A 26,777-nucleotide genomic window follows, 5' to 3' on the forward strand; every position below is an offset into this window, starting at 1 on the left:
AAAGCTGAACGGCAGAGCTCAGCAATTTCTCTCCGAATGTTATGAAAGTTTTCTTCTTCGAGGCATCTCTTCAGGGTACTAATTGCAAAGGAAAAACAAACAAAACCGCATAGCCATCGCCATCTGCAACTGTAGTCCTGCAAAATGTTTTCTTTTTCATTTTTATTTACTTATTTATTGTTCAGCATTCCTGTCCTCTACTACAGGGCACTTGGACCCAGCAAAGGGACTAAAAGGAGAGGCACGGAGCCTCTGTCACACACCCACCTATACTACGATAGCCCCTGAGCCCCCCTGGGCCTTCAGTCAGCACCAAGCCCCCAAATGCACTTAGGAACATTCACGTCGAAAGGAAGCCCGCGTTGAATCTTTCCTGAGAAATCCTCGGAGGAGACGGAAGGTGTATTCTCTCCCCACTCTTACGATGGGTGGTGCAGATTTTGGTGAGCAGATAAGACCCCTGACGGGCCTTAAACAGAAAGTCCTACCATGCTTGAGAGAGAAAAGATGGAAGCAAGGTTGCAGTTACACATCTCCGCCTCCCCTCTCTCGCGGTGCTCTCCTGTCACACTTCCCACTGGACGTTCCAGAAAGAGACAGAGAAACCTCAATGAGTGGGCAGACGTGAGGGAACATCACCTGGGGCTTTTAGGCCTCGCAAAGCAACCCGGAACCCACTGTGGTTGTCTCGAGTGTGTGATGCAGGCAGCCGAAGGTGCCCCAAAGATCCCAAGGGAGTCAGCATTCTCCCTCGAAGCCCCTCTGCCCCTCCACTGCCCTCCCTATTCTCCCCCAATTCATCACACCGACCCACCCCTCAAACTCAAAAATCTTTCTCCCTCCCCATAAAAGTCTCCATTCCGAAGCGCTGTCTCCATCCTGATGACTGTGTGTCTGACACACTGCATAATAACTGGGGACGCCTGCGGAAGGTGTGGTGGGTGGGGACGCAGAGAGCTTCCAGGTCTCCTTCCTGCGGCCCAAACTTCTCACCAGCCTGCACATCCTACCCTCTGCGTTCCTCACCCCGTCCCCCACAGGTACAGGGAACAAGTACAGCAGCGCAAAACTAACCGTCTCCCCCTTTGCTTTCAACATTCAATCAAGCTGCTCTGAGCCGTCAAAACAAAAATGCCCTTCTGGTGAGTCCGGGGCTTTGAACATGGGAAACCAATCACGTGTATACAGTTCAAACCTGCATCAGCCTTTCTTAAGGCGAAGCCTTCTGTCCTAAGTATGTGGCTGCATAATTTCACTCTATCCCCGATTCCCTGCCAAGCAAGGTATGTTTCAAACACCACCTCCTTCTCCCGGAAGCCTCACTTCCACGACTGCTACTCGGATGCCCAGTTTACACCTGCCCCACCGTTGTTTTCGCCACAGTGCCTGGCACGTGGGACGCACTCCAGGATACCTACTTAATTCAGCTGAAGTTTTACAAACTCTTTCCACGCGTTACAGTTACCAGCGCAGTTACTGAGGAAGCGGTGCAAGGTCTCACACTCAGTAGATGAAACCAAATTATTTGGTGACGTGGTGGGCACACCTCTGAGCAGAGCCAGGCGCAGAATCCCCCGGCCGCGAGAACTGTCACTGAGGCCACCTGGATGGCCACTGAGTGACCCGGCTTTGTCCCAACTTACTTCCATGTGCCATTTCTGAACATGGGTTGGACGCTCCAAGAAGAGCCGAAGATGTTGAAAGACTTGGAAAAGCAGTCGTTGTAAATCAAGCCCGTGTAGATGGAGAAGATGCCCAGGAGGAGGAGGAGGTATCGTCCACGGAAGAAGGTGTCCCAAATCTGGCCCCAGGGAGACAGAGGACGATTGTCAGTGGGCTCTGAACCAGACCCCGGGGACGTGCGTTACAGGATGCCTCCAGCACCACTGGGACAGCCACTGCAAGGCACACGGGCATCCCACACAGAGGGGCCATGTGACCAGGCAGGCATCAAAGTGATCCAGACAGACAGGGCACACACATCCTGATTTTCCTGAGCTCCTACAGAAAAGTCCTAGAGTGGAGCTGTTACTGTGGAAACAAAGCACTAAAAGCTTCGTATTCTTTAATTCAGCTTTGGTTAGAAAACGTAACTGAAGAAGCTGAGGCCTCCCTTATAAAGGAAGGGACTTGAAAGTGGGCGGCGGCTGCCTCAAGTGCTTCTGGGACCTGCCTCCTATGCTGCTAAGTCTTACAGCAAGTGAAGTCTACACTCACCTGGGGTCTCGCTATAACAGTGAGTCTCTGTCTAAGCACATCCACCAAGAAGAGTAAAGCGTTTTCCGTAGGACTGGATGATGTGTACCAGCCGTTCTCAGAACGGCTGAAGTGCCCATTTGAGACTTTAAATACTTATTGTAGGAAAGCACAGCTGTTAAGATGCTTGTCATGGAAAACTCTATTGGTCACAGGTTGATTCTCCCACTAACCCTGCTTATGACTGACTTGCTACGACATCATTGAACTAGCCCAACTTAAGTCAACTTGTATTAAAGATTGCAGATATTCTTAAAATGCAGAACAGAGTGAAAAGCGTGTTTCCAGTTTATAAAATGTATTACAGTGGACATAAAGTGACGTTAGCTGATTAACTTTGAAACAATGCGGACTTGAGTTGTCTCAACCTTCACAACGCTGTGCAGGGACTTCACAGAAAATGTGGAAACTTCAAGTGTGCAAGTGAAGACCCGATATTCAGGGTTTCTCAGCATTTCATGAGAATGCTGGTCGTGGGCTGATCGTAGGAGAAGGGCTCTGCCGTAAAAAAATACTTGTGATATTTTGAGTGAAAAGAAAGGAAGCTACAAATTAATATGCACTATTTCATCCCAATTTTAGAAAATTATATACCTGTGTATAAGCACAGAAAAAAACCCATTAATTGTGATTTTCTCTAGGTAGTTAGATTATTGTATTTTCCCAATTTTTGCAGTGAACATATATTGCTTTTATAATCAAAGGAAAAAAATCAACGGTAAGAAAAAAAAGTAAAGGAAAAGATCAATGCCTTGTCAAGTAATGTACAAAAAACAAAGAAGCTACTGCACCAAACCATCCAAAGGATTTACCTTTGGCCAGGAGTTTTTATGTTGAACTCTGGTCCTTTTTTACTTTCCATCTTTCTCTTACTTTTTATAACATGTTATCTCCACGGTGAAAACAATATACACATTTTTAATATTCTACTTATAACCTCCAAGAAACGAGGCGAGACATTTGATGAACACTCACCTCATTGGTCGTCTTCTGGGACAGCAAGCGTCTCTCATTAAGGACCATCCAAAGGGCCGCCAGTAGCATCACAATTCCGTGACCACAGTCTCCAAACATCACAGCGAACAGGAAGGGGAAAGTGATGATGGTGTAGGGAGCTGCAGAGGTGAGACCCACCACAGCCTGAGTCCTCCCAGCATTCTTTGGGCCCCACGTCAAAGATTTCTCTACCACGCTCCACGATCTACAAGCTGGTTCCTTGTCTTTCTGATTCTGTCTTCCCTCACCATCCCCCACCCCTGACACTCACTTAGCTCCCCCATACGCTAGCTCATCAATGAGTAAGTATTATTATTCCCCACTTTACAGATGAGCTGAGTTTTGGAGCAGCTAAGTGACTCTCCCCATGATCACAAAGCTTAATGGGATTTAAAACCAGTTTCCTATCTCTAAGTGCTTTCTATATACTCTTCCACCATCTCTTGTCTGTTTCTCCATTCCGCGCACCACACACCTCCAGCAGTTACTCACAAGACCCTCAACCTGCTGGGGCCCCTACAGTACAGGTCACAAATTAGACTGGGACTCAGGCTGGAGAAAAACAGCAATAAACTGCTTGGCTTAAGGATCTGGTCTATTTTACAAATCAACTTAGTGACACAGCTTGTGACTCCAGTCTTCTGACTACAAGTCCTGTCTACGTCCATCTCCATCTCTCCCACACAACAGCTATGGGACTGTGCAGATGCCTACAGATGACCCTCACTGAATCAGTTAGGAAACAAGAACTGAAGTTGGCTGCCTGATACATCTACGGTTTAAGGGAGAACAGGTGAAATCTTGACAAAGAGCACATCTTTCACTAATCACCATTTGCAAAAGACAATGCAGGGCATTAGGAAACCAAGTAAGATTTTAGGAATGTCACAGTTCAAAGTGATTAACTGCCAAGGCCACCGTAGGGTTAAATCTTATCCAGTTTTCATTTTCAAGCTGCCTAGGTGGGGTGGCCAGTGGCTGGAGCTGGGGCAATACCTCGGTCCCTTTACCTGGGTTCATCTCCCGGTAACTGCCTACACCATATGCATCTACAATATTCTGGAAGCCAGCTGTGAATTTATTGGTCCTGTTAAATGTGGGAGGAGCTGTTTTAGATTGCACTGCTGTCATGATGGGGACCATGGAGGAGCCACTTAGTTCCTGCAAAAAGAACATATAAGAAGATGTAAGGAAGAGAGCCATAGGCTAGGTGTCAGCAGGTACATCTCACAGTCCAACTCCTGCCGTCACTTACTGGGTGAACTTGGGACAATTTTCTGACCTCTCTGAGACTCATGATCACATCTGTAAAGTTAGTACTTATCTAATTTCTCTTACAGGAGAGTTGTCAAGAGAGTAGAGTTCCTCCTGATTCTCTGGCAATTTCCATTCTCCTGCTCCTGCAAATGTTATGCACGGTTCTGAGCCCTCTACTCTTCCTTCCTTCCTTCCACTTACTCTCTCAAGAGTTTATTCACTTTCCTAATTCTGTTCCTATATTCCCAATGGCCCTGACCCTCTCTGAAATTTCACTTCTCTTTTAATTGCCTGCCTATACTTTCAAACACGCATGTCTCAGCAACCCCACAAAAATCCAGGGGCCTAAAACTGAACTCACCAACTTGCCCCAAAGCCAGGTCCTCCCCTGACCTCTCAGTAGTCTCTCATCTCCAGATTCCAGACACTTTGGAATCATGAGACTTGTCCCTTCTCTTGATTCAGTTAATCACCAAATCTTGCTAATCGTCCCCTTTAAGTCCCTCCTCTTCCCATTCCCACAGCCACCAGCCTGGCCCCAAGCCTCACCATCGGACTCCAGTCTCCTTCCCTTCCATTCAGTGCCTACCCTAGACCGCGTAATCCTTCTTTTAATAAAACAAACAAAACCCACTACTTTAGTCATGTTACCCTCCTACTCAAAAACCTTCAAAGGCTTCCTATTACCTAAAGAATGAAATCAAACCTCTTTGGTCTTATAATCCAGACTTCTTTACAACATTGGTTTAATCCTGTGCTCACACCTTCACCCACACTACTTTTCCATGGAAATCAGCCAACTCCACACTAGGCTTCTCTGTTCTTCCCTTCTCCAAGTATTAACAATTCTCCAGCTCAACCCCCAGGAACCTTCTGGTCGCTCCAAACTCCAGCAGTGCTTACCACCTGAACACTCAGTACAACTTAGCACCAACTAAATGAGTGCTCAGCCATCCTCCTAACAACTCGATGACGTAGGTATCACCACAAGCCTCACTTTACAGATGAGGAAACTAAGGTGCCGAGAGATTAAGTAACTTCCCCAAGGTCACACAGCAAGTCGAGGAGATCCTCGCTCCATTTTTATATGCCTTTTCATATGTGTGATTATGATCTCCTTGAGGGCAAGGACTGTGGCTTCCTCCTTTTTTCTAAACATGCCCTCCAGGAGCTGACACAATGCCTGGCATGGAGTAAGTATCTTTTGCTTATGTGATGATGATAATGAGAGCCACTCCCTTCCACTTCTCTCCTCACCTCCTACCCACACAGGTCCTCTACTCCGATCTCGGGAAGTAATTATCTCAGAGGACTGGAGATGCTGTAGAAATGGTCCCAAGTAGCCCTGTAGGAGTCTGGCCCCTTCACGATTACAGGATGTCACTGTTGGGTTCAGACCCCTGTGTTAGGGCAGCCCTCTCCCACAGCCCGGCTGTCTGCCCCACACGGCAGTGAAATGTTTCTAAAACACAAACTGGACCATGTTGCTCTGGCACAGGAAGGCGCACCACTAGAAAGTCCGTCCACCAGCACCTGCCCTGCAGCCTCTCCCCATCCTTACTCGAAGCCTTTCAACTTGCTGAGCCCCAGCTCCAACCACTGGCCACCCCACCTCTCTCCACCTGCCCACTGACCGCCCTTCCACGGCTCAGCCCGTGCACTCCTCCGGGAAGCAGCTGCCCCTCCCAGTCTGGGTGAAATGCTCTAAGTGCCCCATTTGGGCACTTACTGGACCACGATGTGGGGACATTCAAATCCTACCTCCTGGCTACAGGACCGGGGTCAAGTTACTTCCACTCTCTGTGCCTCGGTTTCCTCATCTGTACAGAGGGGATAAAGATAGCTCCTATCTCCTCATCCAACCCGACTTCCAGGTTGGGTCCCTTCAGACCCTTCAGCCCAAAAGCTCTTCCTCCCACCCTGCCTCATCTTCCCATGACGTGCAGGAAAGTCTGCTCCAGTGTCAGCTGCTCAGAGGGGCCTTCTCCCCAACAGCCCTAGAACAGTATTAGAAAGACCTAAAGCTTCAGGGCCCCAAAGGCCAAGCCATGCGTTCCTCTGCTCCCACCAGGTATGCCACCCACTTAACAGGAAAGGCTCCCTACCTAGCCAGTTCTCCCAGCGGCCAGACCAACGGCACACTGCCCAGGCTTCAACCTGATGAGTTTCACCTCCCTGCCACCCCAGAAAATCATTCAAACAAGCTAATAATCACATTCTCCCATGGAAACAGGGGCCCCCCATCCTCCTGTCACTATAAAGCCTGCCTCCCCTGTAGCTCCTGCTGATTCATTCTGCTCCCAAGTGCAGGTCCCAAGTGCAACCTCCATGTGGTCCTGTGTGACGTGCAGTGTCCTCCCCTGGGCTGTGAGTATGTGTGACAAACTGTGGCCAACCTCATCTGTCAGATGTCGTGTGTTTGGCCACCTTGCAATATTTAGGGCAGAGGGTCCCTTCTTCACCAATGGGGTGAATAGGTGATCAGACAGGCCCCTCACTCCCCACACCCTTCACTTTCCCCCTGCTTTACTTCCCGTTCACCATGCATCACTGCCTGAAATCACGTTAGTTAGGGACAAGCCTGCTGTCTATCTCCCTTTCGAGAAAGTCTATCAGAGCAGGGCTTTGTTCTGCCAGCATAGCCCTAGATCAGTTCCTGGGGTACAGTGAACACCTAGAGGGATGACTCAAGAGCGTGGTGAGAGTTACATAAGGTGCGCTGAGTGCTCAACACAGCGGCTGGCACAAGGGAGCAATCCACTCCCTGCGCTCTGGCTGTTATTGCAGGTGCCTGGTTATTTGTCTTTCCAGCTAGACAAAGGTGGTATCTACAGGCATAACTAGCAGAGTGACGGCACATCAGTGCCCAGTACACACTTGCTAAGATCAAAGAAATGGTGCATGTTTATCAAACGCTGAGAAGAGCAGGAGTTTCTGACATGCGCCCACGCCCTGGGGAAGGACCGAAGGCGCAAAGATAAAGGAGACAATCCTAACCAGGTGAGGTTTGCTTGACTCAGGAGGCTGACCAGCTGAGTGCCTGGCAGAGAGGCTGCTCAGACTGGACGTGACTACCCGCCTCCTGCTCCACGTGCCACGCACCATGCCTTGCTCCAGTGCCCTCCTGATGCGCACAGTGTCTGCCACCGGGAACCAGATCTCAGCGATGATGCACTGCTGGGTGACGTCGATGTTGCACATGTTCAGAATGTGGTAAATGGCCTTCATCTTGTGCACTTTGATGACCCAGGAGTGCCAGTTGGCAGCTGCTTCTTGCAGGAGGTGCTGACGGTGAGACTCTGTCTGTGTTATGACCTGGGCAAACAATACCAACGGCAAAACAAGGGGCACTCATGGAGATGCCGGACAATGTGGCAACAAAGGAGGCTCATCGGCCACAGAGGCGTCCTCTGCTCCTGGCCCCCTCTTCCGGCCTGCAGCTCTCACCCGGCCTTTCACTCTCACGAGCAGTTTATCTCCCCCACTAGAGGTTAAAACCCTCAGGCAAGGACTATATCTTCCTTTTCTTCTAAATTCCTTATAGTACTATTGCAATGTATTGAATTGTGTCCTCCCCAGAAGACATGCTGAAGTCCTAAGCCCTGGTAACTGGGAATGTGATCTTATTTGGAAACAGGGTCTTTGCAGATATAATCGAGTTAAAACGAGGTCATAAAATGAGGAGTAGCGTGGGCGCTATTCCAGTATGACTGGTGTTTTTATAAGAAATTTGGACATGGAGGCACACAGGGAAGATATGTGTGATGCAGGCAGAGACCAGAGTGATGCATCTCCAAAGCAAGGACCATCAAGGACTGCTGACAACCGCCAGAGGCTAGGAAGATGCCTTAGTCAACTCGGGCAGCTATAATGAAATACCATAGACTGGGTGCCTTATAAACAACAGAAAGTTTTCACAGTTCTGGTAGCTGGAATTCTGAGATCAGAATGCCAGCACGGTTGGGTGAAGGCCCTCTTCTGGGTTGCAGACCTCAAATTCTAACTTCTAACTTCTAACATGGCAGAAAGCGCAAGCAAGCTCTCTGGGGTCTTTTTTAGAAGGACACTAATCCCACCCACGAGGACTCCACCCTCACGACCTAATCACCTCCCGGAAGGTCCCACCTCCCAACACCATCACCTTGGGCATTAGGTTTTTGACATTCAAATTTTGGGGCAATACAAACACTCAAACCATAGGACAACAGGTAAGGAAGGATCATTTCCTAGTGCGTTCAGAGGAAGCCTGGCTCTGCTGACACCTTGATTTCAGACTTTTCACCTCAGAACTGTGAGAGAATAAATTTCTGTTGTTTTAAGCCTCGCAGTTTGTGGTAACTTGTTATAGCAGCAATAGGAAACAAATACACCTATCAAAATGCCTTACATACATAACCTCTCCAATAAATGACAAATGAATTAATGAATAAAGGAATGAATAGGCAATTTGGCCCCCACAGAATTTATTTAGTGGAGTTAGTTTTTGTTCTGGTGAAACAACACAGAAACCCCCTTCAGTAACCTCTACACTGGGCTACTCAAGTCATCCGAAATGTAAGTTTAGCATAACTTCCATTCTCCTCATGCAGTTTTCATGAAATCCAGCAGGGTATTTGGGGGAAAGGACTTCAAGGGTAATTGCTTCAGGGAACCACGGTCTCCCTGACAAGTGACAAAGAGGGAACAGAGAGGATTAGAACAATTAAACACAGCTTTTTCTGGGAAGATAAAGATGTTTGTTAGCCTAGGAGTTTCGAAAAACACACACACCTAATTTCTAAAGATACTCATTGAGGACCTAGAACTGTGCTGACCAATATAGCAGCCACATTTTATACAAATAAAAATCCCGTCCCCCAGTTGCACTAGCCACGATTCAAGTGCTCAGTGGTCACATGTGGCCCATGGCTATCGCACTGGACTTGCAGGTTATATAACATTTTCACCACCACAGAGAGTTCTATTGGACAGGGCTGGTCTGGAATAGGCGATTTGATGTAGGCCCAGCTCCTTTCAGTGACTACTTGCAAAGCTTATTGAAGAAAATCATATGTGTTGAGAGCCATCCTAGGTGATGACAGATTCGAGAAAAGGATATGAATTGGGGGCGTGTTCATATGTGAAACCAGACTCACTGTCTTGACAGAATTAATTGCTTGGCTCACACAACTGGGCAATTCCGCGGAAAAAGAATCAGCAGGACTGGCTGGTCGACTTAATTGGCTAGTGAGTTATATCACAGATGCGGCCTAGGCCAGTCTGGCAATAAAAGGCTCCTTTTATCAGACTGGGGTGGGCACCTGCAGGTTGACCAGGGCTGTGGTTAATTCTAAGCCCAGGCAAAGCATCACTGACATGCAGAATCATCACCGTGAGCTTAGTGAACACTGTTTCCTAATTATGAAGCCTTCTGCCACAACAGCCAGAAGAGCATAGCAGACATTCCAGCCAGCCTTGGAGCAAGGGCCCTGGGAGACGGGACTTATAAGGAAATGGCAGATGTAGCCCATCGGCAGCCCCCGCTCAGGTCACCAGCCCGAACGCCTCACTCACAGTGATTAAATCTTCCAGCCTCATGTTGACACCATCCAGCATCTCTCTGCGCTCCGACGCCGGCTCTGGGCAGGGGTATATGGTGGCCCGAAACCTGTGTTTCATACATTTCAAAGGACACACATGGGTTATTGCCAAGAAGCATTCTGTACATCCTTTTCTGCTAACCCATCATTTGCCCACTCTGGTTAGATGACCGCCTTCCCCTAGGTTCTATGTATTGTATTCAATGTATTGCACACACCCTGACCTAATCCTGACCCAGATTGCTGATGAAAAGAGCCCTTGGGCTTCCCTGGTGGCGCAGTGGTTGAGAGTCCGCCTGCCGATGCAGGGGACACGGATTCGTGCCCCGGTCCGGGAAGATCCCACATGCCGCGGAGCGGCTGGGCCCGTGAGCCATGGCCGCTGAGCCTGCGCGTCCGGAGCCTGCGCTCCGCAACGGGAGAGGCCACAACAGTGAGAGGCCCGTGTACCACAAAAAAAAAAAAAAAAAAAAACGCCCTTAATAGCCACTTACCCATCACAAATCTTCTTGATTTTCTGCCTGAGCTGCTCTCCTTGATAAAATATGATGAATATATTCTTTTTAATTTCCTCTCTCTGGAAAATCAAAACAGTAAAAAATATATTTTTAGAAAATTTTAAAATTTTCTAAATTTAAAATTGGAAAACTTAAACTTCTCCCAGTTGGTTCAAGTTCGTAACTCATGATGGTTGAGGGCAAGGCCACTGAGGCAGGCTGGGCGGGGGCCCCCAGGAAGGCTGATACAGCCTTAAAGGGACCACTTTGCTGTTTGCTACACTATTTGGATCACAGCTGAGCCTTATGTTCAGCTCTAAGCCCTGGGCTTAAGAGGTGTGTTAAGAAAACATCCAGAAGAGAGGGACCAGGATATTGCAAGGCTTAAAATAAAAACAGCTGACCTAGCTCACCAGAGTTAACTCATACACAACACTGACATTTCAGGGGGGAAGTGGGTGTTTGATATTAAACAAAGGTAGAGCCAGGTCTAATGTTGGACTCACACACTCACTGCATGCCTGTAAGAACCCTGATTAAATGCAATTTAAAAGTCCAAGTTTGCCATTTCACAAGAAAGGAAAAAATATGCATTTCACGAGAATATATGGAAAAGTTCAACTTTTACTGTAAGCAAAGGAATGTGCTGTTTTACTCTTATTTAGTGTGGGATGGGGGGGTAAAGGCAAAATGAAACCCATTGTTGGAAAAGTGGTAACAAATCCAACGCACTCATCACACACCACTCAGGTATCACGTATCTTTGGAATCAGGTACGACCCCACTGAAAAGCCATTTGTCAGGACCTATCAAGCGTCATGAAAATGCTCACACGCTTTAAGCCAGCAATGCTATTTCCTGAATTCATATCATGGAAATAGTTCAAAATAAAAATCCACATGCAGGAAGATGCTTATCATAGTGTCTATATTCTGGAGGAAAATTGGAAATAAAGTGTCTAATAACAGACGGTTAATGTCACATCAACTCAATGGAAATATGAGGCACCAGTTGAAAATAATATCACAACGAACTGTCTCTTTGCTAGTGGCTCATGGGAGCAGGGAAATATTTCAGGATTTGGGGAACTGCCTGCTTTACATTATTTGAAGGAACAAAGGTTCCTTCAACCATGGAGTTCACCCCTAGTCCTTTGCTGAATCTCTCAGATCTTGTCTCTGGATCCACCAGAACCAGGAATCCATTCTGATTTCATGCTATCTGTTCAGTGATCTTCAATGTCATGAGACTAAAGTCATCTTACTTTGTAAATACTCTCTCTACCACCACGACTATTCCATGTCAAAACATGCTTGTGAAAAGGAATGATTCAATGTCGAATTTTAAAATAATATTTATAAATGGCACATAGTAATACAGGAGGGCATTTATATTATCTAAAATCAAGAGAAGGCCAAAAAAGAATGATTTCCATGCTATTACTACAACCATATTAAATTACACCTGCCTACGGCTATGGACTAGAGAGAAAGAGGACAAGAAAAAAATAAAGACATTAGAATGGTAATGCTTTTTTTTTTTTTAAACAAGTACTTTTTTCTTATTTTAAATTGTATTTGTTTTAACAGTGAAGTTGTTTTCCATGAAATAAAACTTAAAATTACATTTTTTTAGCCTCTACTCTAGACAAGATTATGACTCTTTTAGAAATAAGCCCAGCTTCTTGGAATTAAAAAGTAAGTGGATTTAAATACTAGCTGGAAGGGCGGAGGAAGCATACCCTACAGAATTAGTAGCGATAACCGTGTGGCACTCAATGAAGGGGACCCTCAAAATCTTCGTTCGAAGTGTGTGGCCCACTGACTACCAGCAACTAACTGCAAGCTGATTAGAAATTCGGGCTCCCAGGCACCACCACCACCCACTGAATCAGAATCTGTCAATACACTGAACAAGATCTCATGCTCCCATGAACACTGGAGCTTGGGACGCACTGACCTAAATCAGTTCTCAGTGCTTTGTGATGAAGACACAGCTGCCATTCCACGTGGCACTACTACAGCTAAGTTTCCAGGAACTGGTACAGCTACGGTATTCGGAGGAATGAACACTTACGAGGTTTTAACAAGACTCAGTCCTTTCATGGGTATTTTTTAAAAGGAGGGGCTGGGGAGGAAAAAAGAAAAGAAAGGAGAAAAAAGGGAAATAGATATTAGCTTCATAGAGCTAAAGACTCAGTGTTTGAGAGAATGAAACCCTTCTGGTGGGGTTACAGAAAATTTCAGAAAACATTTCCTGCAGCCTGAGATACCCACTGTAACGGGATCTTCCAGAACTGTGTCCATCTCACTGAACTTTAAGTAGATATTTCCTCGGCAAATTCGCCACAGCAGCCTCTCAAAGGAAGCCATCCTCTCCCGGTTGACCACACCAGCCGTGAACCTGGGCAGTCAGAAGAGGACATATTACTGAGGCACAGGGAGCGGGGTGCAGAGAGAAGGCCCTGCAGGATAGGAAGATGTGCAATCACAAGGTGGAGGACCACCTTCCCTCTGAGCGGGAGGTAAGGACATAGCCCTGATGGGCAGGGGCCGCAAGGCCACTCTGGATCCCAGCCCCAACTTTCCCCAAGTCCCTTTTGACCTCCTGTTTCCTTTGACATGTCCGGGTTTCCTTAATCATCCCAATACTATACATTCACTTATTTGCAATTAAAAATATGACAGACCATTCATTATAGCATTGTAGCTAAAGGGAGCAAGTGTTCAATCTGCTCAACAATGGTCTCTATGAGTTTATACAAATAAGGTACTAAAACTGAAACATATATATTGATTTCTATACATCTCTGCTTTTACAATCATCTAGGTATCTAGCTAATTTCTGATCCGAACTTTTCAAATGAACTTTAGAATGGTTACTTTCACTGGCCTATTACTTTAAATGTACGTTGATTCTGTATTACCTTCTGATCAAATATTTTCAATACATATTTGCTTGCCGTTTCAAATTCAATGTCTAGTGCCTCAAATAGCAGGTCCCCAAGTACCTACTGAATAAAAAACTAGAATTCTAAAACTCACTTTCATCAGTTTTACTTGGACACTGAATGAAATCCCACCATTTTGAATCACCACACATTTTGGTGGGTATTATCACATCCTATTACCTCTACTTGTGGAAGACACAACTGCATAACTACCTCATCGCTAATTACACTCAAACTTCACACTCCAAATCTATTTTATTACCAAAACAGTATTTCAGAGACGAGGGAAAAAAAAAAAAACATGTATCCAATAATTGTTCCAAAGCCAGGGAACAGCTGTGAAACCCCATCTAAACAATTATCACTACATCCTTCCCATGTGGAGACAATACACACATCGCATTCTTCAGACTCAAGAAGGTCAGTATCACCATAAACAAGGTAACACTACCTGCAACTCCACTAACCTGGTCAGGTTAGACTTGGGTTTATTACTGGATGGAGGCCTTACAGTTGTGTGAAGGAGTCCTCATGCCAGTTGCTATTTGTCCATTCATTCATTCACTCAAACACTCAGGGAAATGTACCACGCACCGGGCACTGAGCTACGGACCAGGGAGCCATCTACACATAACCTTCAGAGCAGGGAGTTTCACTAACCCCAGCTTTCCACTCATGTATGCAGGTGTAGGTCTTAACTCCAGGAGACCAGAAGTGTCTTCCATAAAGAAATCATCAGCTAAATTGGTTTCCGTCTGAAAGTCAAAGAATCACTATTTTCATTTAAATGTATTTAGACTACCTTAAAACCACACCTCATGGTTTTGTCTGCTTTTAATGATATTTCAATTTTCCACAAATAGTTAGAATTCAAAAGGTAGACTGCTTAGACCTGATCTATTTTTCTGTTTTAAATAAAGATTTATGTGTGTGTCAAAAAAAAAAAAAAAGGTAGAGTGCCCCTTGCCAGATCAAAAAGCTTCCACAGTCCCTTCCTACCAAAATCCCAAATCTGCTCAAACTAACTGGTGCTTTTTTCTGACTTCCACGTCTGTCTGGGCCATTTGGGGCACATACTTTTTAGTGAGCACCTTAATATTTTTGCATTCATTTCAACCAGTACCACATGCCACCCTAACCCTCCCCCTCCCCCTCGGCCCAGCCATGTGACAGAAACAGCGCAATTTATTCATATTCCAAACCAGCCAGTTGTCAATATGGAAATTTGAGGTTCTGGAGGAAAAGGCCCTTGAATAAATAGTCCCCAAATTACAACCTCAAAGAAGTCCTGGGTTTTCTTCAGGAGATGTTTGAATTCAGTCAGTTCTAGGAAGCTTTTCTTCAAAGCCTGATAGTTCTCATTGGCTTCCTGTAACTCTCCTTCCAGTTTTTCTAGAGCAGTCTATGCAGGAGGAAAAAGAAAGTAAGCCAGGCAGAAAGCACTATGACATTTACTGTACATTAACCGTAACGGATAACTAAATATCAAAGCGGTATTCAGTGCATCACAAGGTAGCTTGAAGTTGAGAGGCCTGTTCAAACTCAGCAAGATTGTAGAGCTGTAAGTAAAGCCACTCACAGGAGTTCTCTCATCAAATGGGGGGCATCAGAAAACAATCTGGGGGAAGGGACGTTAGGTGCATGAGGAAGTGAAGGCATTTCAGCAAATCACGTCTCTTCCCCCATTTTAAACACTGAATGGGGAAGCTGGAGTAAATTTACATGTTGAGAATTCCTTCTGCCCCAAACACGTTGTACTGATAAAATACAAAATATATTTTCTCATAAGATATAAAAAGAGAAACCACCAGTTCTGAGTTGGGGGCGCCTGGAGAACCAGGTACAAGCAAGTGAAAAAGGCAACACAGAGAAGGGTGAGCACAGAAGGCAAGATGACAAAAACGAAGAAGAAACCAATCTCCCTTTCAAGTGAGGCTACAAAAAGAATATGGCTCATGAAGAAATCTAATGATAGGAAAAGGCACCAACAAAATCAACAATCAGAACACAAAATCGCAGTGGGTGGAATTATTTTTCCAGAATAGTCTGAAAGAGTTCTGAATGTTCGAAGAGATAAACAAAGGTATTACTTCCACTAAAAAGTAAAACAAGAAATTACTAAACAAACATGTCATTAAATGAAAGAACAGGAAGTATTTAAAAAGAACTACTTAGAAATCTTAAAAATGTAACATACAGCTACTGAAATTCAAAATCCAGTAGGTGAGTAGGGACTTCCCTGGTGGTGTAGTGGTTAAGACTCCGCACTCCCAATGCAGGGGGCCTGGGTTCGATCCCTGGTCAGGGAACTAGATCCCACATGCATGCTACAACTAAGAGTTCGCATGCCACAACTAAGGAGCCCTCGAGCCACAACCAAGACCCAGTGCAACCAAATAAATAAAGATTAAAAAAAAAAATCCAACAGGTGAGGATCAACTCTCTACTGGACACAATTTGAGATTTAGCAAATAATGTTAAAATATGAAAGCTCATTTCTCATTCATCCAATATCCAACAACAATAGAATGGATAAAGTGTGGTACATTAAATAAAAGAAACACTACCCAGCAGTGAAAATGAATTAATTTCAGAAATATGAAAAATACAAAATTCAGGTAGTGATTATCTCCAAGGGAGGAGGGGAGGGGTGATGAGGGGCGCACAGAGGGCTTTAAGAGCATCACTGCGGTCACCTTTCATCTTATACAGGGTGGTGACACTTGATATTTGTTATATCATTATTCTTTGTACCATACATGTATTTTCTAAAAATCCTAATACACCAATTATTTAATAAAAACAATTACAAATAAATCCATACTTAAACACATTGTAGTGAAACTATAGAACAAAGACAAAACCTTAAAGGCCATCGGGGAAAAAAGACATATAATCCACAAGGGAAGGAGCATTGAACCAGCAGCAGATTTTATGGGAAAAATTTACTAAGCATGTATCTCCAGATAAGCTCCAGTTAAGCTTAACTATAATCTATAGCTTTCAACCCAAGAGAAGGGTGAAAAGGGTTGAAGGGCATTACAGAAAGGCAGGAAAGGGGAGAAAAAAAACAAAGGAATGGTGTAACAAAGAGCCAGTAACTCAGTAATCACAAAAAATGAAAATGGATTAAGGTCACCTATTAAGACTGACAGTATCATCCTAGATGTTTTAAAAATCCATCTAAGAGACACCCTTACCAAAGAAATTAAACAAACAAAAAATAAAAAAATAAAAAGATATCCATGCAAATGTTAGTTCCTATCTTCTAAAAAAAGCACCTTAATATCAGACAAAATTGAATATTTAACATTTTTCAAACATACTGTAGTAGGGAGACTACATAATGAACCCACACACTGGTCACCCAGCTTCAATTGCATCCCATTCCTTCCCCTCTCAAAAACAATCAGTACCCTGAACTTTGAACACTGACTATAGGCGGCACAAGTTGGGGAAAAAAATGAAATCCTCATTTCTTTTTCTTTTTTTTATAAATTTATTTATTTATTTTTGGCTGCGTTGGGTCTTCGTTACTGCACGCAGGCTTCAGTAGTTGTGGCACGCGGGCTCAGCAGTTGTGGCTCACAGGCTCCAGAGCACAGGCTCAGTAGTTGTGGCCCATGGGCCCAGTTGCTCCACAGCATGTGGGATCCTCCCGGACCAGGGTCGAACCCGTGTCCCCGGCATTGGCAGGCGGACTCTCAACCACTGCACCACCAGGGAAGCCCCAAAATCCTCATTTCTTAACCATCTGCTCTATCCATTTAATGATTCCATTAAAAGTAATGCTGCCATTAAAAATATTTTGGAGGACTATGCAGTATCTAAGAAGTGGTTTACAACATGATAGTAAATGGAAAAGTAGAAAACTATCATGTATATTATAGATACGTAGTTATAAAAAATACAGCTGGCAAGAATAAAAACAGAAAAATTAAGGCAGTTTATGCTCAGATGGTAGATTTGTGGGTAGATTTTATTTCCTGAATTATTATTCCCTCTAGGATTGCTACGAAAGCCTCTTTAGAAATTCTACAAGGCAAGGGCCCAAGCCACTGTGTACTATTGCCAGGATTCTCCTTTCTAGGAACGTGGGAGGAACACTCAAGTCACTGCCAGATCAGCTGAATCAATTAACCAAACCGCATGATCAATGGTAAGATAGATATTACTCTCGTAAGCACATGTTGTTTTAATTTCACCTTTCCAATAAATAGTATCTAGAAGGAAAATACTGAGCAAAGACTGTTGGCACACATCTGACTGCCCCTTATCTAACTGATTATTATTACAAATGTGTACAGTTTCAAACCAACCAGTCAGCCCATAACAAACTCACTGGGATGAAGTGATTTTTTAAGCTCCTGTCTAAAACATATAACCAATGTCAATTTGGAAATAAAAATACTTGTTACCTGTTTAACAAAAGCAAGAGTCTCCATGCGTGTCAAGTTTCAATGTAATATCAAAGAATATCTGCAATTATTTGAAAAGGCTATTAAAATTCTCTTCCCTTTTCCAACTACCTATTGTGCAAGGCTGAATTCTCTTTACATACTTCAATGAGAATAACATATCCCAACAGATTCAAAGTAGAACAGACACGAGAAGTTAGTCTTCTATTAAGCCATGCATTTAAGAAATTTGCAAACAATGTCACTCTTTTCACTAAAGTTTTTGTTTTGGAAAATACAATTATTTTTCGTTAAAAAAATGTTAACATGTAATGAGATATTGTTATTTTTAAATGAGTTACATACAGTAAGTCACCTACTTACCAACGAGTTCTGTTCCAAGAGCGCGTTTGTAAGTCCAATTGTTTGTAAGTCCAACAAAAATAACCTAGGTACTCAACTAACAACACAATCAGCTATGTAGTACTGTATTGTAATAGGTTTAGAATACTTTTCACACAAATAATACATGAAAAACAAACACAAAAAATTTTAAAAAACATTCTTAACCTTACAGTACAGTATTTTGAAAGGTACAACTGTACAGTACAACAGCTGGCATACAGAGGCTGGCATCGAGTGAACAGGCCAAAAGAGTTACTGACTGGAGGAGGGAGAGGAGGTGGGAGATGGTAGAGCTGAAGGATTGTGAGCAACAGGAGACGGAGGGCAAGCTGCAATTTCACTCACACCTGACGTTGATGGCACAGGTTCTGGTTCTTTGCTGGAACCAGATGCACGTTCGCATCTTTGAAAGTTTGCAACTTGAAGGTTCGTATGTAGGGGACCCACTGTAATAACTATTTTGCTTTTTTTCAGTTTTAGTTCCTAATGCAGTAATATCAGTAAATATAACCCTCATAAATAAAGCTCTTTGGGATCCTCAATATCGTATAAGAGTATACAATCAAGGGACCTGCCCGAGGACAGTGGAGGACTTGAGAGGTAGGACGGGGCTGAGGAGAGTGGGCTTTGCTGCCAGGATGGGCCTGACATAGGCAAGAAGGGAACCATCGTACATTCTCAAGCAGGGAAGTGACAAGATAGAGCGACACCATGACAAAAATTAGGCTGGTGGTAGGGAGGCAGAATGGACTGGAATGAAAAGAGGATGAAAAAGATTATACATATGGATAACTGAGCCACTTTGCTGAACGCAAGAAACTAACACAACACTGTTAAAAAAAAAAAAGAATGAAATAGTTAAGAAGAAAGTTGGAAAACTAGGAGAACTTCTGCCAAAACTCAGAAATAAGATTAGAGTGATTTTGCAGCAACATGGATGGACCTAGAGATTATCATACTAAGTGAAGTGAGTCAGGCAGAGAAAGACCAATATAATATGATATCACTTATATGTGGAATCTAAAAAAAAAAAAAAAAAAAAAAGATGCAAATGAACTTATTTATGCTCACAGGCATAGAAAACAAATTTAAGGTTACCAAAGGGGAAGGGGAGGAGGGATAAATTAGGAATTTGAGATTAACAGATACACACTACCATATATAAAATAGATAAAAAACAAAGTCGTACTACATAGCACAGGGAACAATGTCTTCTAATAACCTATTATGGAAAAGAACCTGAAAAAGAATATATATGTGTATATGTATAACTGAATCACTTTGCTGTACACCAGAAACTAACACAACATTGTAAATCAACCATACGTCAATTTAAAAAAAAAAGATTATGGTAAAGACATGAGCCATTAAGATATCTCACAGTCCACAAGATCAGCTCTAGGTGTTTAGGAAGGTAAGGGGGGGGGGCGGGGAGGGGAGCTGTTAATTAACAGAGCTAGAAGACTAGTGATAAGACTGAAACTGGAGATGATTTTATGGAAATCCTATTCATATGGATTAAAAACGTTCTCCTAGGGCTTCCCTGGTGGCGCAGTGGTTGAGAGTCCGCCTGCAGATGCAGGGGACACGGGTTCGTGCCCCGGTCTGGGAAGATCTCACATGCCGCGGGCGGCTGGGCCCGTGAGCCATGGCCACTGAACCTGCGCGTCCGGAGCCTGTGCTCCGCAACGGGAGAGGCCACAACAGTGAGAGGCCTGCGTACCGCCAAAAAAAAAAACAAAAAAAGTTCTCCCAAAATATCCAGATTTTAATAAGACAAGATCCAAAATATTTTCTAAGGGAGTTGCCAGTCTCATATTTCTGTTAGAGGATCTAGATTTATACTACTGATGGCTTCAACAATTTCAAGAATTTTAAGTTATCTTAAAAGAAAACAAAAAACAAACGAGAAAACCCAGCCAGAGATAAGGTTCAACTCAGTGAAGCTCCTTCTTACCTGCCCACCTCCCTTAGGGAGCCCTTCCTCCTCTGACAATAAAAAGTCCAATTTTTTTTATCAAGATCTACAGGGCTGGGACTTCCCTGGTAGCACAGTGGTTAAGAATCCACCTGCCAATGCAAGGTACATGGGTTCGAGCCCTGGTCCGGGAAGATCCCACATGCCACGGAGCAACTAAGCCTGTGCACCACAACGACTGAGCCTGAGCTCTAGAGCCCGCGAGCCACAACTACTGAACCCGTGTGCCACAACTACTGAAGCTCGCACGCCCAGAGCCTGTGCTCCGCAACAAGAGAAGCCACCACAATGAGAAGCCCGCGTACCACGACGAAGAGTAGCCCCCGCTCACCGCAACTAGAGAAAGCCCGCGCGCAGCAACGAAGGCCCAACGCAGCCAAAAATAAATAAATCTATTTTTTAAAAAAGATCTACAGGGGCTTGTGGGATCTGGCTCTGCCTACCTTTTGGCATCCTCTCCCTCTGCCTCACCCTGCCTTCTCCACCACCTGCTCTAGAGGGCTCCTAGAGGGCAAGGCCATGTTTCACTTCTCTCTAAGGTGCCCTGTGCGTGGCAGGTACTCAGCGTTTTATAAAAGCAACTAGACAGAAAGGGGAAAGAAAGAGGAAGGGCCCCACCTGCCACAGTGACCTTGGCTAAAGAAAACTGCTGTCTTCTCACACTTGACCTCAGGAGCCAGTCTGAGGAGAGGCCTCAATCCAGACTGGAACAAGTTCATCAGCTATTTCCCACCAGACAGATAATTAGGAAACAACCCATTGGATCCAGCAATTCCACTTCTGGGTATTTTATCCAAAGGAAATGAAATCACTATCTTAAAAAGATATCAACATCCCCATGTTCACTGCAGAATTAACAATAGCCAAGACATGGAAAAACACAAGTGTCCACCAACAGATGCGTGGATAAAGAATATGTGGTATATATACACAAAGGAATATTATTCAGCCATAAAAAAAAAAGGGAAGGAAATCCTGCCATTTGCGACATGGATGTACCTCGAGGGCATTCTGCTAAGTGAGCTGAGCCAGGTTGAGAATGACAAATACTGTATGATCTCACATGTAGAATGTGGAGCCTAAAAAGAAACTAAACTCAGAGATACAGAGAATAGATTGGTGGTTGCCAGAGGCGGGGTGAGGGGGGTGGGTGAAATGGGTGAAGGGGATCAAAAGGTGCAAATTTCCAGTTATAAAATAAGTCCTGGGAATGTAATGTACAGCATGATGACTGTCATTTTAAAAAAGAAGAAAAAAAGAAAACATCCCACCGTGCCAGCGTAAGGTCTGTTCAGTGGCATCATATAGACAAAACTTTGCTACCTGTAAGAATCTTATGTCCCAAAGGAAACCACTCCTCAAAGTGGGGTGAGCTTCCCTAGGGCTACGTTGAGAAAGAGAGCTCTCTCCTGGATCAGGAAGAGTGACTCTAAAAATTGCACCATGGGATTTTCCTGGGGGAGTAACACTGAAAAGTGGACCAACACATAAATCCGCCTCCCCGCCTTCAGCAATGGGGTAAAGGACCCATGAGAGGCTTGCAGAGGCCCCAGGAGACAGACTTCGTGACTGTCCTCAGTAAAGTCGCAAAGAACCTACCTCCAGGGTAATCATTTCCCGTGGAAGAGGGGTCGATGGGGACTTCTCAGGCACCTGAATCTCAATCTCATTTTGCATCTGATCTTCCAGAAAACCTGAGGGACAAAACCCCACCAGACAGCCCGAGGTGATTGTATTTTCTCATACCTACGAAATGGGGTCAAGCAGGACAGGTGCCTTTCCCAGCTCAGCTGCCTGAATTGCCCTGGGGACCTGCCACAGCACCTGGATCCCATCTCTAACCTCCCCGACCCATCTCCAGGATCACCTAGAGTAGCATTACAAAGAGGGGCATATTACAGGACATCAGCCCTGCAAACCATTTCCCTCCCTGCCAGTTCACTTTTAGACAGCAAGCAGAAAATTGGCTCACGGAGGATTCTCTCCAGCGATTCACACCTTCTGACTTCATTCACAAATTTCCTTTGGAAGCGGCTCTCATTCACATTTAACTAGGGAGGGGGGGGAAGAAACCACAAGGCACGTGAAACCACAAGGCACACGAAACCACAAGGCACACATTAGTAGCAACTGCTGCCAACATATTCTCTTTGGTTATTTTTTTTTTTTTTTTTTAATGCTGGAGAATGTTGCTGGAATCATCTTAGGACTAGATACTACTGTGCACAAGACAGGAGAGTTCCACGCAAAACACACCTTGATGTTCTTACACTCAACCCCCCCAAATGCCTTAAGCTCGGGCCTCCTTATACTTCTAAGAGTCCTCTTGTAGCTAAGGTTTCCTTATTTTTAGCTGCACTGACTATCCAAATTGCCTTGAATTCCTCAATGGAGTCATGCATATGGCAGGACATTGAAAACTGCACGGCTCCCTGCAATGTATCCCTGTCTTCAACAAAAAGTCAGCGTCCTTGTGGTGGTGACTTCACAGCTCAGCCCAATAAATGTTATTGCGGAACTGCCCCATGTCAGGTCCTGAGCTAGGAACTAGGGCCACAAAGAACAAGACATGACCCTTCTCTGCAGGGCTTACTTTGGACCCTGACCTTAGGCAGAAAATAAAGAGTTCAATTTTCTAAATTGGATTCAAAAGATTTTGGTGAGGATCTAAACTGCCTCTGGGAAATGATAACCCAACATCATACTCAAGACAGTCCAATAGTGACAGATGGTTAACAGACTTCTCATGGTGATCATTTTGAAATGAAAAGAAATATCGAGATCCTGGTATCATTGTATACCAGGAACTAACATAGTCATAGGCGTAGGTCAATTATACTTCAAAAACAAACCAACTCATAGAAAAAGAGATCAGATTTGTGGTTACCAGAGGTGTGGGGGGGTGAGGGAATGGAGAAATTGGATGAAGATAGCCAAAAGGTACAAACTTCCAACTATAAGATAAACAAGTACTAGGGATGTAATGTACAACATGGTAAATTATAACTAACACTGCTGTATGTTATATATGAAAGTTAAGAGAGCAAATCCTGAGTTCTCATCACAAGGGAAAAAAATTTGTTTCTATTTAATTTCGTATCTACAGGAGATAATGGATGTTCACTAAACTTACTGTGGTCGTCATTTCATGATGTATGCAAGTCAAATCATTATGCCGTACACCTTAAACTTACACAGTGTTATAGGTCAATTATATCTCAATAAAACTGGAAGAAAAAAAAAAAAAGAAACAGTCTGGCCCAAGAATGTCACTCTGCAGAGACTGTGGACTCCAGGATACTTTTTCCTCAGACTAACTAGTCAGGAAGAATTGGTTTCTGCCCTGAGAAAAAGGTTGGTTATCCATGTGCCCATTGGATATATCAAATGTTCTGAAGATGGTACATCAGAGAATAAAATACAGTGCCATCTTTGTGATTAGAGTTTCAAAACATTCCTATAGAGGAGGCACATAGGGAGGAAGGGAGAACATGTTTGCAAGTCACTCGCCCAGTGTTATCGCAAATCCTAGCCAGAAGAACTAGAAACACCGAATTCCATCTATTCCAGCTCAGGGCTCTTCTCTCTGAACTTTGTTCACTACCAAGAAGTGGAAACTCCACCTTCTGGTCTCCAAAGAATGCAGTACTTACATCTTTGAACTGAACCAATCCAAGCTCTCCAAGCTCAGCTACACAGCAATATGCAGCCTCAACCTGGAGGAATAGCTGTGACAAACACATCTCCTCACTTCGGAATATGGACGCCATCTTGACCCAGCCTTGGTCTGCAGGAGACAAAGGTATTTGAGGTAACAAATGGGTGAAAACCTTAGGACGAAAACTGGTTTTAGTTGCGTGAAATTAAAATCCAACAGAATTAAAACATGCAACAGGAATCACTCCTGATTTTAAAAATATTAACAAAAACAAGGTAGCAATTTTCACCACCTATCAGATTGGCAAAAGGTTAAAAGATATGATTAAAATCTCACGTTTGTGGAGAGTATGGGGAAGCAGACATTTTCATACATTTAATACTTGAAGTGCTACATTTGTACAGCTTTTTAGAGAGCAATTTGTCAATATCTACCAAACTTTATATTACTCATATCCTTGACCCAAGAATTCCACTGCTCTTCACCCAGATAAACTTGGAGATGTATGGGGAAATAGACTCACAAGGATGTTTCTGATAACACTGTGTATACTAATTATAATAAATAGACCTAACCTAGATATCCATCAACAGGGGGAATGATTCAGCTGATACAACAGAACCCGGTGCAGTCAGCAGGAAAATCTGTATGTCCTCTATAAGGAAAAAGGATATTCACCTAGAATCCATTCTCATCCAAGACCCAATAGACTGCCCTATTGCTGCCAAACCAAATTGTCTTCCTCGAAGTCCAACCTTTTGGAAGAACTGTCACACCTCCCAGAGGGAGTCCCTTTTCCTTATCATTTTATAATATATAATCTACTATTTGCCAGACACTGGGTTTATCCTTCCTGTTTTAATCCTTCCATTGTCCCATTTTCCCACAGGATAAAGTCTAAAACCCTTGACGTAGCCAACGTAGGGCTGCGTGCATCGTCCGGCCTCGGCCTTCCCCTCCAGCTTCACAGAATTTCTCCTTCTTACCCTAGATTTAGAACCTCAACTGCTTTCTCCCCACCCTGCATTCCCCACACCACGCATACTCCTGTCATTCCTCCCTCTGGGTGTCAGGATCCTCTTCCTCCATAAGCTATCCCATCCCCAGCACTCCCAGTGAACTTAGCCCCCTCCTATATATTCCTCCCAGAATATAATCATATGCAATTACTTGCTTAGTGTCTGTTTTGCCCGCTAACCAGAAAAATCCATGAGGTCAGAACTCTGTGTTTTTCACTCCATCACCAGTCTAGCTCAATGCCAAAGAAGGTGCTCAAAAAACGTTTCCCGATTTATGGACTAGAGGCTAACCCTCATCCCTCCCTCCAGAATGCAGAGTCTGGTTTTCCATTTTTGCCTTTTGACACCGAGATGAATGAATTTTTCATCCTGCCCATTCTGGTAAGTACGGCGATGTTTTCATAGAAAAGAGACGGAAGACCAAAGAGCACAAGGTAGAGACCCTTCCTTCCTACCCAGCCTTGTCCGAGCAGGTCCTGGGCGCGGGTCTCCCGCGGCTTCCTTCGCCGGACCCCGAGCAGTCAGCGCGGGCCGCAGCGGCCGGGCCGGGTGTGTCGGGCTGGCGAGCGGCGGGCCGGATAGGACCAGCCCGGCCGGGGACTCCGCAGGCGACCTCCCTGCGGCGACGGCCGAGCCCCTCCTGCGGCTTCTCCTCCCCGGGCGCCCGCAGAGGCCGGGAGGCGGCTCTGTTGTACCAACACCGACCTGTCCGGGGCGAGGACAAACCTGCTCCGCCGGCCGGCCCTGCTCAAACCCCCTCCCTCTCCCCGCCCCACCTGTGCCCTCGGCCATGACCTTGGGGCCCCACCAGGAAGCAGTGACTTTCTTCCCTAAGGAGGAAACCTACCCCGCAGTGAGCGGAGGGTTTGGGAAGAGGGTGCTCGAGGCCTCAGAAGGGTCCCAGAGACAACTTCCTGCGTATCTACTGCGCGCATTAAAACACTCCTTTTCGGTGGAGAAATGAAATAACATTTAAAAATGGTTTTGGAAAAACAAACAAACAAACACACACTCACTACCCTACCAACAATTTCAAAAACACTTACTTTCAAAGGAGAATAGACAAACAAATCCATCTATATAGCCTATGGCTAAAATTCAGCTTCCAGGTGGCCCAGGTAAAGAGACGGAGCCAGTTGAGAGATTTATTCTTTTCTTAATGAGGTTTGCCGTCTTTCCCATTTATCTGGTGGAGGGGTGAGGGGCAGAAGAGTGAGCCAATTAGATGTGTTTCTCTGCAGGGGCCACCTGAGTTCACTTTGTGAGGTGAGCAGATCCCTCACCCAGGTCCTGGGTGCCAGTAAAATGTACCCTAGAATGAGGAGCGTGCTTTTTGTTTTTTTACACTTTGTTATGGAAAAATTCAAGCATCTGCACAAGTACAGAGGATAGTATAAGAACCCCCCCCATGTACACACCAGTCAGCAGCAACAGTTGTTGAATTTTGTATCGTCTAATTCCCACCCACTTCTCCTACCCACTCTGGGCTATTTTGAAGCAAATCTCATACATCACATTTTTCTTTCAAAATATTTGAATATCAAAATATTCACAAGGATTCTTCCGTGTATATGTTATACACACACACACACACACACACACACACACACACACAATACCAGGTCACACCTAAAATTCAAAAATAATTCCTTAATATCAAATATCCCATCAGTGTTCACATTTCCCAGGTTGTCTGAGATCTGCCTTTTTAGTCAGCCCCTCAGGTGATTTTTGTGTATGATCAAATTAGAACCATTGCTTTCTTTTTTTTTTTTTTTTTTGTGG

General features: G+C 44.5%; 1 protein-coding gene across 1 annotated transcript in view; it reads right to left on the reverse strand.

Moving 5' to 3' along the window:
* ATP6V0A4 (ATPase H+ transporting V0 subunit a4) overlaps positions 1-26,777 on the reverse strand; it is a 51,317-nt gene that overhangs the window by 23,260 nt on the left and 1,280 nt on the right. Inside the window, exons 2-13 of the mRNA XM_007466600.1 lie at positions 23,969-24,102; positions 22,288-22,366; positions 21,915-22,009; positions 14,812-14,937; positions 14,196-14,290; positions 12,862-12,988; positions 10,583-10,665; positions 10,063-10,156; positions 7,612-7,824; positions 4,263-4,413; positions 3,232-3,371; positions 1,644-1,801 (exon numbers count right to left, since the gene is read on the reverse strand). Coding sequence (XP_007466662.1) covers positions 1,644-1,801; positions 3,232-3,371; positions 4,263-4,413; positions 7,612-7,824; positions 10,063-10,156; positions 10,583-10,665; positions 12,862-12,988; positions 14,196-14,290; positions 14,812-14,937; positions 21,915-22,009; positions 22,288-22,366; positions 23,969-24,085 — 1,478 coding nt within the window. The 5' untranslated portion in view covers positions 24,086-24,102. The remainder of the gene's footprint in view (positions 1-1,643; positions 1,802-3,231; positions 3,372-4,262; positions 4,414-7,611; positions 7,825-10,062; positions 10,157-10,582; positions 10,666-12,861; positions 12,989-14,195; positions 14,291-14,811; positions 14,938-21,914; positions 22,010-22,287; positions 22,367-23,968; positions 24,103-26,777) is intronic.

Source organism: Lipotes vexillifer, unplaced genomic scaffold, assembly GCF_000442215.2.
Source record: "Lipotes vexillifer unplaced genomic scaffold, Lipotes_vexillifer_v1.1 scaffold71, whole genome shotgun sequence".
In the NCBI taxonomy this organism is placed as follows: domain Eukaryota; kingdom Metazoa; phylum Chordata; class Mammalia; order Artiodactyla; family Lipotidae; genus Lipotes; species Lipotes vexillifer.